A 13,856-nucleotide genomic window follows, 5' to 3' on the forward strand; every position below is an offset into this window, starting at 1 on the left:
GACTAAAAGTGATATCATTTTAATGATTCAGCAATCATATTCATTTGTTAAATTCTATCTTCTCTGTATAACTCCACCATCACCTTTGATCTTTCCATCCCTCTCCTTAGGGGCATTTGCACTATGGCAATTCTAAATCTTTCATATTGGAAGGATCTGTCACTAATATGGGGTAGGGAGATGGAACTATCTGATGTTCTGGAGATGCTGGGCCTTCTAGGTGTCAGGACTAATCTGGTCCAGGGACCCATCTGGAGGCTGGAGGTTTCTGGAAAGTTATTTCTAGTGCACAGAACCCTTGTGGAATCTTATATATTGCCCTAGGTGTTCTTTAGGCTTAGCTTGAATAGTCCTGGTTGGGGTTTGGCAGGTTGTGATAGGCAGCAATGTCTACCTGAAGCTTGCATAAGAGCAACCTCCAGAGTGGTCTCTCATATCTATTTGAACTCTCTCTGCCACTAATACATTATTAGTTATACTCCTTTTCCCCCTTTTGATCAGGATGGAATTGTTGTTCATTTTATGGTGCCAGGGCTGAACTCATCCATGGAAGTTATCTCCCACACCACCAGGGAGACTTTCACCCCTGGATCTCATGTCCCACATAGAGGGGAGGGCAATGGTTTCACTTTCAGAGTCGAGCTTAGAGAGAATGAGGCCACATCTGAGCAACACAAGAGGCCCTCCAGAAGTAACTCTTAGGCATACCTATAGGTAGGCTAAGTTTCTCTGCTACTTACATAAGCTTCATAAGAGTAAGCCTCAAGATCAAGGGCTTGGCCTATTGATTTGGGTATCCCTAAAGTTTCACACAGTATCAGGGGATTCCCTGAAGGTAAAGTTTAATAGTTCCACATTTTTTTTCTCCAGATGGGTTTGTTTTTAATGGGTGACCTAAATGGGAAAATGTTCTGTAGCATGGACTCCAGGGCAGCTGGAAATCAGCAAGAGGGAAGAAAGGTAAGGAAGGAGACAGAAGAGTCTTGGCAAAAAAATAAGTAAAAGAATGCTGAAGAAATATTTCCCTATGTCACATCTAAGAGAGGGCTTAGATGACTCTAATAATATTGGTGGGAAGAAGTAGGCAGAGCAATGGAAATAACCACTTAATGTATATAGTACTCAGAGATTATGAAGAGCTTCCCAACCTTAATGGTTCCCTTTAACATAGCAAGGAATTGTTACTCCCAATCTTTAGATGAAGTTTTGAAATCAAGTGATTTGCTCAAGGCAACACACTAATATATACACCTACAGACACAATAGGCAAAAATTACCTCAAAAGAGTAGATAATAGTAAAATGCAGTAAAAAAATTATTAAATGATGTGTTCTGAGATTGATTTCCTTTGTATTAATACAATTAATTTGATTATGTGCACCTAATTTAATTTTTAGTGATGGCTCTATTTAACGGCCAGCTTGCAAAATTCCTGGAAATTTAACAATTGGCTCTCATGAGCCAGTACCAGCTAGATCTAGCCCTCTCTTCTTCACTTCCATGACCACAGCCAAAATCTAAGGCTCTAAACACCTCTCATTTTGACATTGTAATTGTCTTGTAACAGGTCTTTCCACCTGCTCCTCCACACAGCTTCCCACGGATTCTTTCTAACAGGCAAATCTGATTATGTTACCACTCTCCCCACCACGCCCTCCCCCCATCACAATCATTCAATGAATCCCCTACAGCTTTTCAGCTAGAACTCCAAATTCCCAGTTTAATGCGTTAAATTTTTACAATCTGGATATCCACCTTTTTTTTGAGCCATGTCTCTATAGGGAGATATAAGCCCCATTAACATTAGCGGCTTACTGCACTGTTGGCAGCATGTTACTGTCTTATGTGTCTGGACTTTAACCTATGCTGCTTCCACCCTCTAGGTTGCCCTTCCCATCCTTCATCCAACTAACCATTTCAGATTGATTTTTCAAATCTCAGAAGAAGAATTGCCTTTATGGGATTCTTCTCCATACTGGGGCAATATGGCATAGCAGTTAAGAAAGCAGACCTGAATCTAAACAGCCAGATCTCAGATTTCTATTCTGATACTTCTTAGCTCTGTGAGCTTGAATAATTTACTTAGCCTCTATGCCTTGTTTCTTTACTAGAAAAGTGATAACAATTAAGTGCTTACCTATAAGACTTTCAGGTGCATTCAAAGAATTAATTTCTTTGAATATTAATTCAAACATAAGTTTGAACATAAGTACTTAGGACTTATTAACTTTTCCCTATTAATAACCTTCTAATTTGTAGTATTTATTCATATTGATTCATAAATTAATTATTTATTAATAACCTCCTAATTTTAAATACTTATTTCTAATCCTATTGCATGTTATACATACTCATCATATTATACTAAATTACTGATTTACTTGATTTTCTCCTTCATAACTCCTGAGATAAGAACTGTGCTTCCCTGTGCTTAAGCAGTGTCTAATAAACACTCAATAAATGAATAAAGTGTGAATAAGTGATGCAAGCACTGGCCAACTGGACAGCTTCCATGTTTCTTCTTGTCTCATTAGGCTGCATTTAGATTAAGAAAAGTGAAGTAAACATGAGATGCTGTGGTCAAATTAAAAGGGAAACTTTTTCTCAAATTTAATTAGCTATGAATATCACTATAAAAAAAACAAAATAAAAAAGAAATCAACTTTTTGACCTCTGACAAGTTTGATGGTTTTGCATTCCTTTTAAGTTGCTACTAACTGTAAGAAAATAACGTAACATTTTCTTAGTCTAATCCATGCAGTAACATTCTCTTAGCCTAATTCTATGGTTATTTGTGATGATATGGGAAAGACTCTCAAAAGGCGAAGGGGACTTTGGCAGATGTGAGGCCAGTACGGAATTTAAACATTCTACTGGAAAAATTATTCTGACCTCACAGCAAAATTTAAATTACATTTGCTGCTGAGGCTCTAAATTGTTTATTCAACAATCACAACTTATTTCTATGGAAGATGAGGGAGAAAAGAATTAAAATTTATTGGGCACCTCCTAGTACCAAGCATTTTTACAAATATTTTTTCTTTTACTCTTTATGAAATTGTATTAGATGTTATTCCCCTTTCAAACTGGAGACTCTGAGGCTCAAGGTTAAGTAATTTGCCGAAGATCACATAGACAGCAAATGTTGGTCACGTTCAAATGCATGTCTTTCAAATCTAAACCACCATGCTCCTTCCACTAAACCAGTGGTTCTCAGCTGGGATGATTCTGCTCTCCAGGGGACACATGACAATGTCTGGAGACATTTTTGGTTGTACAACTGGTGAAGGGTATTTTGCTACTGACATCAAGTGGGTAGAAGCAGGGATGCTGTCAAACATCCTACAATGGTCAGGACAACCCCCCACAACAAAGAATTATCTAGCCCCAAATGTTAATAGTGTCAAGGTTGAGAACTCCTGTAATAAACTATTTTGTATTTCTGAAGTTTTCAAAAAGAGTAAGATAGTCATAGTTTCAGAAACCTAATAAATATTTGTGGAATGAATGAATGAATGAATAAAAGGACATTAAATCCAGAGGAAGAAAACTATATTTCTAAATGACTTTCTAAAATTGGTATTCAACAAGAGAACAAATTTTTTTATTTAACAATAATAGAGTTAGGAAATATATTCGTCTTAATTACTCTAAATATCTTTTATGGATTGAATTGTGTCTCTCAAAAAGATACATTCATATTTCTGTAAAACTTTCTGAGGATCCAATTTTATGGCTACCTGTGAATGCAAATGAAAGAACTGCCCAAAGTTCTCAAGTTCTTTATAACATCTTGGACCAAAAATTACAACTGATTAACAAATTCTTTGTGGAGCCACCTATCAAAGAATATCCAATCATATTAGGGTAAATAGTTTGAGGCCATGGTAATCAGTCATTTTCTCTCAGAGATTCATATTAATCTGGTAATTTTGTATAGGGAAGTTGTCATTTTAAACACTTAAACACGATAGATAAAGGAACAGTGCTGTATTAGCTAGGGTTCTCTAGAGAAACCGAATCAACAGGAAATACTCACAAATATAAAATTTATAAAAGTGTCTCACGTGACTGCAGGAACGCAGAGTCCAAAATCCTCAGGGCAGGCTGTGAAGTCGACGATTCCATAGAGGGTCTGAATGAACTCCACGGGAGAGGCTCGCCAGCCAAAGGAGGAAGAGCCTGTCTCTTCTGAATCCTCCTTAAAAGGCTTCTCGTGATCAGATTAAGCATTACTCATTGCTGAAGACACTCCCCTTTGGCTGATTACAAATGGAATCAGTTGTGGATGCAGCTGACCTGATCATGATTTAATTCTATGAAATGCCCTCATCACAACAGACAGGTCAGCACTTGCCCAACCAGACAAACAGGTACCACCACTTGGCCAAGTTGACACATGAACCTGACCATGACCTAAATGACACTAAAAAATCCCTAAACAAATCCTCACTTTGTCCCTCAGTATTGCTTGATAATTAAAAGCCATATGTGTTTCCTACTAGAAATGTTCTAGAATCTTTAGGAGTTGGGTCAAAGGGGAAGTTGGGGTTTTAAGGCATTGAGTCTCTCCTTTGTGCAGGTAATAAGTGTTTTCATTTTGACCAAAGTAGTTTTAGATTGCTTTTCTGTATCATAACTTTAGTGTGTTCTTAAAAGCTTGAAGAGCTATTAAATTGAAGCATTGTCTTAATAATATCGCTGGCAAATCAAGGTTATAATACATTTTGGTTGTATCCTTCACCAGGTTATACAATTTAATTTTTAATTTTGCTTGCTTTTTTTTAGATTTTAATAATGTTTTTATTTAATCCAATATATCAAAATATCATTTCATCATGCAATCTGCATTAAAATGTTATTAATGATATATTTTAAATTATTTTTTCAAACTAAGTTATCAAAATCCAGTGTTAATTTTACATGTATAGCACACCTCAATTCAGACACCAAATTTTTATCAGAAATATTTGACTGATTTTATATTTCATAAAATTTAGAGTTGAAAAAGTAAACTCATATACTTAAAGATTTTCTAATAATTGGAATGAGTGCCAAAAAATCATTTACTTTTGATATATGCATTCACATTGACCAAAATTGTCCATATATTTTTAGAGGAACTGATTTGAACTTGGAGCAAAGGTGCACTGGTTTCAAAACTATTTTTGTCAAGTTAGGTAAATTCACTAACTCTTTCTTTTTATTAACAAAATATAAAAACATACAAACACGAACATTTTAACATATGAACATTTAATTTCACTCTTGCAAGTTAAATGTCAACAGTTCCTTTAAAAGTATTCATTGGAGGAGGTGGGGCAAGATGGCAGCATAAAGAGATGTGGAATTTATTTCATCCTCTAATGCAGCTAGCCAATAGCTAGAAACTGTCTGGAATAACTTTTGGGGGAACATCCATGAACAGACACACATCATACTTCAGTCTGGAATAGGTGGAAGGGCCGAGATCCCACTATAGAACTGTGAGTAAAGCCACCAAAAGCTGGAGGCACCCCTCACCTACTGGCACAGCATGCTCAGTTGGAAACACTTTCCTGTGGAAAAAAGAAGAGGCCTCTTCAGGGAGCAAAGTAGGGCAGCATAGCCAAGCTCCAATTATGGTTTTATTTAACAGATCTGGTCTGCTGAATACAAGCTCCAAGCACAGATAAACCAAGAACAAGATGGAGGAGGTGGGGCTGATGGAAAAACAAAAAAAACAAAGACTTTTGGAGTTGACCCAGCTCAGAATACTGGAACAGAGCTGTACCCCGAGGCACACAGAGCCAGGTACCAAACTTTCTCTCTTGACAGATGAATTTGGAGGCTGAGAACTAGCACTGAAAAGGGATTTTCTTTTGAAACTATTCCAAGTAGCTCAGTAGAGAAAGCCTCCAGCATTTCAATTGTCAGCCCTAATCCAGGCAAAAGCAAAGTTAAAATAGGTTTGAGAGTCAAAGTAACAAGTCAAGTGAAGGAGTTAATTCCCTAAAGGGTTTATCCTTCTCAGGAAAAGAGAGGTTGGGATCCAGCTCAAGTGGTGGCCATTAATCAGAGAATTCAGACCCCAAGGACTAAGCCCTAAGCCTGTCTTCTGCATCAACCTCTGTCTCAACCATGCCCCTGACATCTACAGAGTCAGCTTAGAATTAAAGGCACTCTACCACTTTATGCCACGGAAAAGTTGCAGGCTGACAAACACCATCTACTGACATAGGAAAAGCACAGAGTCTAAAGGCTTCTCAGGAATCCCTAACAACCTGCTGAGTCTCATCCCCGGGGAAACTTAGTACTGATTACACCCTCCTCCTGAAACCTGGGACTGTCTTATCCAAGAAAATCTAACTGGGATTGATGGCATTTTGGGAGATAATCCTTAAAAAAATGAAAACTTCCAATTAGGCAGGGCAAGAACCAAAAAAACAATAGTTGCCAGAAACAAAAGGACAAATACTGTGTGGTCTCACTGATATGAACTAATGTTAATGAATGAACTTGAAGAATTCCAGTTAAGAGAGAAGATGTAAATAGGGCAGATATTGGGTAATTGGAGCTGAAGGGATACAGATTGTGCAACAAGACTGATTGTAAAAATTCAGAAATGGATAGCACAATACTACCTGATTGCAGCACAATAATGTAAGTATACTGAATGAAGCTGAATGTGAGAATGATAGACGGAGGAGGCCTGGGGGCACAAATGAAATCAGAAAGAAAGATAGATGATAAAGACTGAGATGGTATAATCTAGGAATGCCTAGAGTATATAATGACAGTGACTAAATGTACAAATTTAAAAATGATTTTGCATGAAGAACAAAAGAATGTCAATACTGCAGGGTGCTGAAAACAGATGGTAATTAATATTATAAAACTTTAATTTATGTGTAAGACTAAAGCAAAAAATATTTATTAGGTACAAAATTTATATTTTGACTAGTGCATTACCTAATATAACTTATGTGGATAACTTAATTGAACACCATAAGTACATGAAACCTTGAGTAGGGCATGAGATTTTGTAGGTTTGTACAGAGTGAAGCCCCGATAAATCCCAGAGTGATTTGAAAAGTGAATAAAAATGTATTTGCAAAGCCCCCTTGGGGGAATGGCGAGAAAGGGAGTGTGCTGGTTTGAAATGATGTATGCACCCTAGAAAAGCAATGCTTTAATCTTAATTCCATTTTGTAAAGGCAGCCATTTCTTCTAATCCCTATTCAGTATAGTATGTTTGCAACTGTAATTAGATCATCTCCCTGGAGATGTGATTTAATCAATAGTGGTTGTTAAACTGTATTAGGTAGAAGCATGTCTCTACACATTTGGGTGGGTCTTGATTAATTTCTGAAGTCCTATAAAAGAGGACACATTTTGGAGAATGAGAGATTTGGAGAGAGCAGAGAGTGCTGCAGCACCACAAAGCAGAGTACACCAGCAAAACATAGAGTAAGCCTACTTAAAATTAGGCCTAAGAGTCACCCCCAGAGAACATCTTTTGCTGCTCAGATGTGGCCTCTCTCTCTCTCTCTCTCTCTCTCTTTCTCTCTCAGCCAACATGACAAGCAAGCTCACTGCCCTCCCCCTCTCTATGAGGGACATGACTCCTAGGGGTGTAAACCTTTCTGGCAATGTGGGACAGAAATCTTAGAATAAGCTGAGACTCAGCATGAAGGGATTGAGAAAACCTTCTCAACCAAAAGGGAGAAGAGTGAAATGAGACAAAAAAAAGTGTCAATGGCTGTGAGATTTCAAACAGAGTCTAGAGGTTATCCTGGAGGTTATTCTTATGCATTATATTCTTATGCACAATATACTTTTAGTTAAGGTATATTGGAGAGGCTGGAGGGAAGTACCTGAAAATGTAGAGTATTTTTCCAGTAGCCATGTTTCTTAAAGATGATTGTATAATGATTTAGCGTTTCAAATGTGACTGTGTAATTGTGAAAACCTGTGTCTGATGCTCCTTTTATCTATGGTATGGACAGATGAGTAAAACATATGGATTAAAAATAAGTAAATCATAGAGGGAACAAATATTAAATTTAGTAGATTGAAATGCTAGTGATTGATGAAAGGGAGTGGAAAGGGGTATAGGAAAAAGGGGGAAACAAAGGCTAAAATATATTGGGTAGATGGAAATACTAGCAGTCAATGCAAGGGAGGGGTAAGGGATATGGTATGTATGAATTTTTTTCTGTTGTCTTTTTATTTCTTTTCCTGAATTGATGCAAATGTCCTAAGAAATTATTGTGGTGATAAATATACAACTATGTGATGATATTGTGAGTTAATGATTATATACCAAGAATGAAATGATCATTTGTTAAGAATGTTTGTGTTTGTATGTTGCTATACTGAATTAAAAAAATAAAAAAAAAAGAATAGCTGAAAAATTCCCAACAGTTAAATAGCAGCTATGCTAGAGGTCTAGAATTGAGCTGAATGCCAAAAAAAAAAAACAAAACAAAACAGTTAGGAAACAAAGCCGACCAACAAGAAAATACTAGGTAAAAGAGTTAAAAGGAACTCCAGAATAAACTAATCAAGGTAGTCAGATGCTGGACACCAACTAAAAGTTCTGAGTCATACTAGGAAAAATAAAGATATGGCCCAGAAACAGGAACAAATTAACATTTCAAATGAGATCAGGAGTTGAAACAACTAATTAATGTTCAATCAAACATGCTAACTGAAATAAAAAATCAAATCGACAAGTTGAGGGAAGCTATGGCAAAAGAGATGAAAGACATACAGAAGACATTGGGCAACCATAAAGAAGAACTTGAAACTTGAAAAGACAAATGGCATAACTTATGGGAATGAAAGACACAATAGAAGAGATGAAAAACACAATGAAGACTTACAACAGAAGATTTGAAGAAGCAGAAGAAAGGCTTAGTGAACCAAAGGACAGGACACCTGAAATCCTACACTCAAAAGAACAGATAGGGAAGAGAATGGAAAAATATGAGGAGGGTCTCAGGGAATTAAATGACAACATGAGGCACACGAATATACATGTCATAGGTGTCCCAGAAAGAGAAGAGAAGGGAAAGGGGGCAGAAGGAATAATGGAGGAAATAATCACTGAAAATGTCCCATCTCTTATGAAAGACATAAGTTTGGTAAACAAAACTGTCAAATTGAGCTGTGAAGTGACTGTTACATGACTTTTTCCTATTTTCAATCTGTTTGAATTGTTTGTACCCAATTTGTCTACTCATGTACTGAGCTCCAGTAATACCAGATTTGGCTGCTATTACTCCTTATTTGGATCTGTTTGTGTTAACATGGGCTGCTGTATGTAATTTTTAATTTGGGCTCATCACATTGCATTGGGTTTTATGATCTTACATGAAAAGAATCTATAATGGAAGTAAAAACCTACCAAAAAGAGAAAAGTAGTATGGCCTTGGATCTGCATTAAAAAGTATAATCCATATTCATACCAAAAAAATAAAGATATATTTAAGGTCTAACCCCAAGTTCTTAGATGTGCCCTTATTTGGAAATAGAGTCTTTGGAGATATTATTCATTCTGATGAGACCAAAATGGACTGATTCCTTATAAGAAGAGGAAATTTGAATACACAGACTGACATGGAGGAGAGAAGGCCATATGAACACAGAAGCAGAAACTGGAGTTATGCGACTATAAACCAAGGATTGCCAAAGGCTACCTGTAACCTTCAGATGCCAAGAAGAGGCCAGGAAATAGTCTCCTCAGCAGGTTTCAGATGGAGTATATCTTTGCCATCATCTTAATTTCAGACTTCCAGCCTCCAGAGCTATAAGCCAATATATTTCTGTTGTTTTAAGTTATCCAGTGTGTGGTACTTTGTTACAGCAGCCCTAGAAAACCAATATAGCATCAAATACTACGTATAGCAATATTTTACTTTGGATACAATAAAATCATAGGACTTTTTGGTTAGTAGTTTAAGTAAAAGAGATAGCAGCTGTTTGGGGTTCATGAAATTTGTAAGATTATTTTCAGCATTAGAATCATGAAATATTAGCTAGAGGATCTTTAAGGTCAGCTCCTTCATTTTTCATCACTCAGGAAAACTGTATCTAAAAAAGGGTAATTGATTTGCACAAAGTCTCTAGGCCAGTTAGGGGCAGTGCTGGCACCAGAATTCAACTCTGCTAACAGTTTAATGCTCCTTTTCTTTATAAGGTGCTTTTTTCAAAATAACTGAGTGCTGGAGATTTTTTTTCCCCATCCTTTGTTTAAATACATTTTTCATTCAAGGGAAGTTGAATTCCTATGCTGTGCCTTATTTAGATTTCAAAAAGTGTTACTGAGACTAAATGTACAAATTTAAAAATGTTTTTGCATGAAGAAGAACAAAGGAATGTCATTACTGCAGGGTAATGAAAATAGATGGTAATTAATATTTTAAAATTTTAACTTATGTGTGAGACTAAAGCAAAAGATGTTTATTTTGTACAAAATTTATATTTTGACTAGTGCAATTCCTAGTATAACTTATGTGGATTAATTGAACACCATAAGTACATGGAACCTTGAGTAGGGCATAAGATTGTGTAGGTTTGTTCAGAGTGATGCCCCAGTAAATCCCAGAGTGATTTGAACAGTGAGTAAAAAAGTATTTGCAAAGTCTCCTTGGGGGAATGGTGAGAAAGGGGGAATATTCAACTTCCCCAAGTGGAGAATTCTTGATATTCTCACAAGCAGTGCAGACAACCAAAGCAATAGGCTGAGTCCCCAATCATATGAAACTTAACCCCACAAAGGACAGGTCAAGTCTACTTAAAATTAGGCCTAAGAGTCACCCCCAAGATATCCTCTTTTGTTGCTCAGATATAGTCTCCCTCTCCAGCCAACACAATAAACAAACTCACCACCCTCCCCTTTTCTACATGGGACATGACTCCAGGGGCATGGACCTTCCTGGCAACGTGGGACAGAAATCCCAGAATGAGCTGGAACTCAGCTTCAAGGGATTGAGAAAACCTTCTTGACCAAAAGGGGGAAGAGCAAAATTAGACTAAATAAAGTGTCAATGGCTGAGAGATTCCAAACAGAGTCGAGAGGTTATCCTGGAGGTTATTCTTACGCATTAAATACATACCACCTTGTTGGTCAAGATGTAATACAGAGGCTGGAGGGAACTGCCTGAAAATGTAGAGCTGTGTTCCAGTAGCCATGTTTATTGAAGATGATTATAAAATGATATAGCTGTCACAATGTGACTGTGTGATTGTGAAAACCTTGTGTCTGATGCTCCCTTTATCTACCTTATCAATAGACGAGTAAAACATTTGGAATAAAGATGAATAATAGGGGAAACAAATGTTAAAATAAATTTAGATTGAAACGCTAGTGATCAATGTAAGGCGTATGGTATGTATGAATCTTTTTTGTCGTCTTTTTATTTCTTTTTCTGAATTGATGCAAATGTTCTAAGAAATGATCATGATGATAAATGTGCAACTATGTGATGATACTGTGAATTACTGATTATATATGTAGAATGAAAAGATCATATGTTAAGAATGTTTGTGATTATTGTTATATCTTTTAAAAAATTAATAATTAAAAAAAAGTGTTACTGAAAGAGCCTTTTGATATCAAGTAACCCAAGCATCCTCATGTGATAAATCTTTTATGCAAAACCTTCAACCTTAAAATGTTTGAAATTCTTTGTCTAAAAACTCAGACTCAAAGTTAATTCTGAATTTGTCCCAAATGTTAGATTTTTTTTCTTCTTCCCTATACCTCTGGGTAAGAGGTACTAGGGAGATCTTTATTTCAAGTGCTCCAGATCCACTCCTAATATCACTGTGACCTTGAGCATTCCACTCTGTAGCCTTTTGCCTGTTTCTTCAACTGCCAATGTTATGGTTTTGAAGATCAAATGAGATAATATCCATTTGTAAAGGTGCATGGTAAACCTGAAGCACCATGACGATATAAATTTCAAGTATCTTTTATTCACCATTGCCAATTCTAAATAAGGTTCATTTAAAAGATATAAATGAGGTAAACACATTACACTGATAGCACTATGAATTTTCAAAGTAAGCTTTATATAATCCTTTTCAGAAGGATCCTTTGTAGCAATGATACTTGAAGTCTCTCAGGTGAATACATGTTATTTTCATTGACACCAGAAATTAATTAATTTGTTTAGGATTGTATATATCATTTGACTTTTTTTTCATTCCTCCCCACTGCCAATCCCAAATCACCTTCTATGAGCAATCTCTCCCCATCCTTCTAAATCATTGTTCCCTGGTCCACATGGCCTATCCTGTGAGGCTTAAGTAGTGGGATAAAGGTAATAACATGGTCTTTTTTACTGTTTCTATCATGATGAGGAAGGCTATGTTAGCACATATAACCTCCTTTTTCTCAATCAAAACTTTATTTGCTGTGTTAGGACCAAAGACCCAGAGCAATTCCTATGTGTCATATTAAAATAATAACAATTCCTCCCATCTGCCTCCTGCTACACCCTACCTCTGTGTCCCTCATGCCACACTCTGCTCCTGCACCCCAAGACCTGCCTGAGCTGCACTCTACCCCTACAGCCCCTGCACCACACCTCCACAAACTCATGCCCCACAACCCATGCTCTCAGGCACCAGCATAGCATCCCTAACCTGTGACTATACCTGTGCCGCATAGCATCCCTGACCTGTGACTATACCTGTGCCGCAACCCATCACCACACTGTTGTTCCCCACCCCACGTCCCTCATTCTGCTCCACTCCATCTCACAAATACAAAGCTTTAGACTTCTGAAGGAAATCAACTTCCAAAGTAACCCTATCAAGACATTTATATGCCTCAAAGGCAAAAGAAGATTACTAAGCATATGAAGATGCAGACAAATATAGCCCAGCCTAATGACCAAATTAAAACACCAGAGTAACCACAGACATTGGAACAACTAATAAAAGATGTTCATATAACACTACCAAATAAAATCAGTGATGGCTAATGATCTAAAGGGCATGAAGAAGACACTAGAAGACCATAAAGAGGAATTTGAAAGAATAAATAGAAAAATAACAGATATCACAGAGATTAAAGATACTGTAGACCAGATATAAAACATACTAAAGATAAACAACAACAGATTTGAAGAAGCAGAAGAAAGAATAAATGAACTAGAGGACAGGACAACTGATTTCAAACACACAAATGAGCAAATAACAAAAAAGATGGAAAATTTTGAATTGGATCTCAGGGAAATAATGGACAAAACAAAATCCACAAATATAAGAATCATTGGTGCCCCAGAAGGAGAAGAGAAGAGCAAAGGGTAAGGAAGATTAGTGGAGGATATAATGGGGGAAAACGTCTCAGACCTATGCAAATCAGAGAAACCAAATGAACTCCAAATAGAATAAATCCAAATAGGACTTCCCCAAGACACATACTAATCAATCTGTCAAATATTGAAGAGAAGGAGATAATCTTGAAACTGGCAAGAGAAAAACAATGTATAACATGTAAGAGAAACCACATAAGACTGAGTTCAAACTATTCAACTGTCACTATGGAGGTGATAAGGCAGTGGTATGATATATTTAAGATACTAAAAGAGAAAAACTTCCAGTCAATAGTTCTGTACTCAGCAAAACTGTCATTTAAAACTGAGGGAGAAATTAAAATTTTCACAGACAAGCAAAGACTGAGAGAATCTGTCAATAACATAACAGCCTACAAGGAACACTAAAAGGAGTTCTGCAGGCTGAAAAAAAAAAAAAAAAAGACAGGAGAGGGAGGTCTGAGGGAGGGCACAGAATTCAAGACTACTAGTAAGTGTAACTGAAAAGAATGCAAAGAGAAAGAGGGAAAAGAATATATAGACCTG

The 13,856-nt window shown here is 36.7% G+C and overlaps 1 protein-coding gene across 2 annotated transcripts in view; it reads left to right on the forward strand.

The window, feature by feature from the left end:
- Positions 1 to 13,856, forward strand: part of SPARCL1 (SPARC like 1) — a 56,135-nt gene that overhangs the window by 17,509 nt on the left and 24,770 nt on the right. Inside the window, exon 2 of one of the 2 annotated variants that reach the window (XM_077142892.1) lies at positions 5,639 to 5,793. The exons of the other annotated variant lie outside the window; for it this stretch is intronic. Within the exon in view, the coding sequence (XP_076999007.1) occupies positions 5,688 to 5,793 (106 nt within the window). The 5' untranslated portion in view covers positions 5,639 to 5,687. The remainder of the gene's footprint in view (positions 1 to 5,638; positions 5,794 to 13,856) is intronic. 2 annotated transcript variants of the gene reach the window in all.

This window comes from Tamandua tetradactyla, chromosome 24 (assembly GCF_023851605.1).
Source record: "Tamandua tetradactyla isolate mTamTet1 chromosome 24, mTamTet1.pri, whole genome shotgun sequence".
Lineage (NCBI taxonomy): Eukaryota > Metazoa > Chordata > Mammalia > Pilosa > Myrmecophagidae > Tamandua > Tamandua tetradactyla.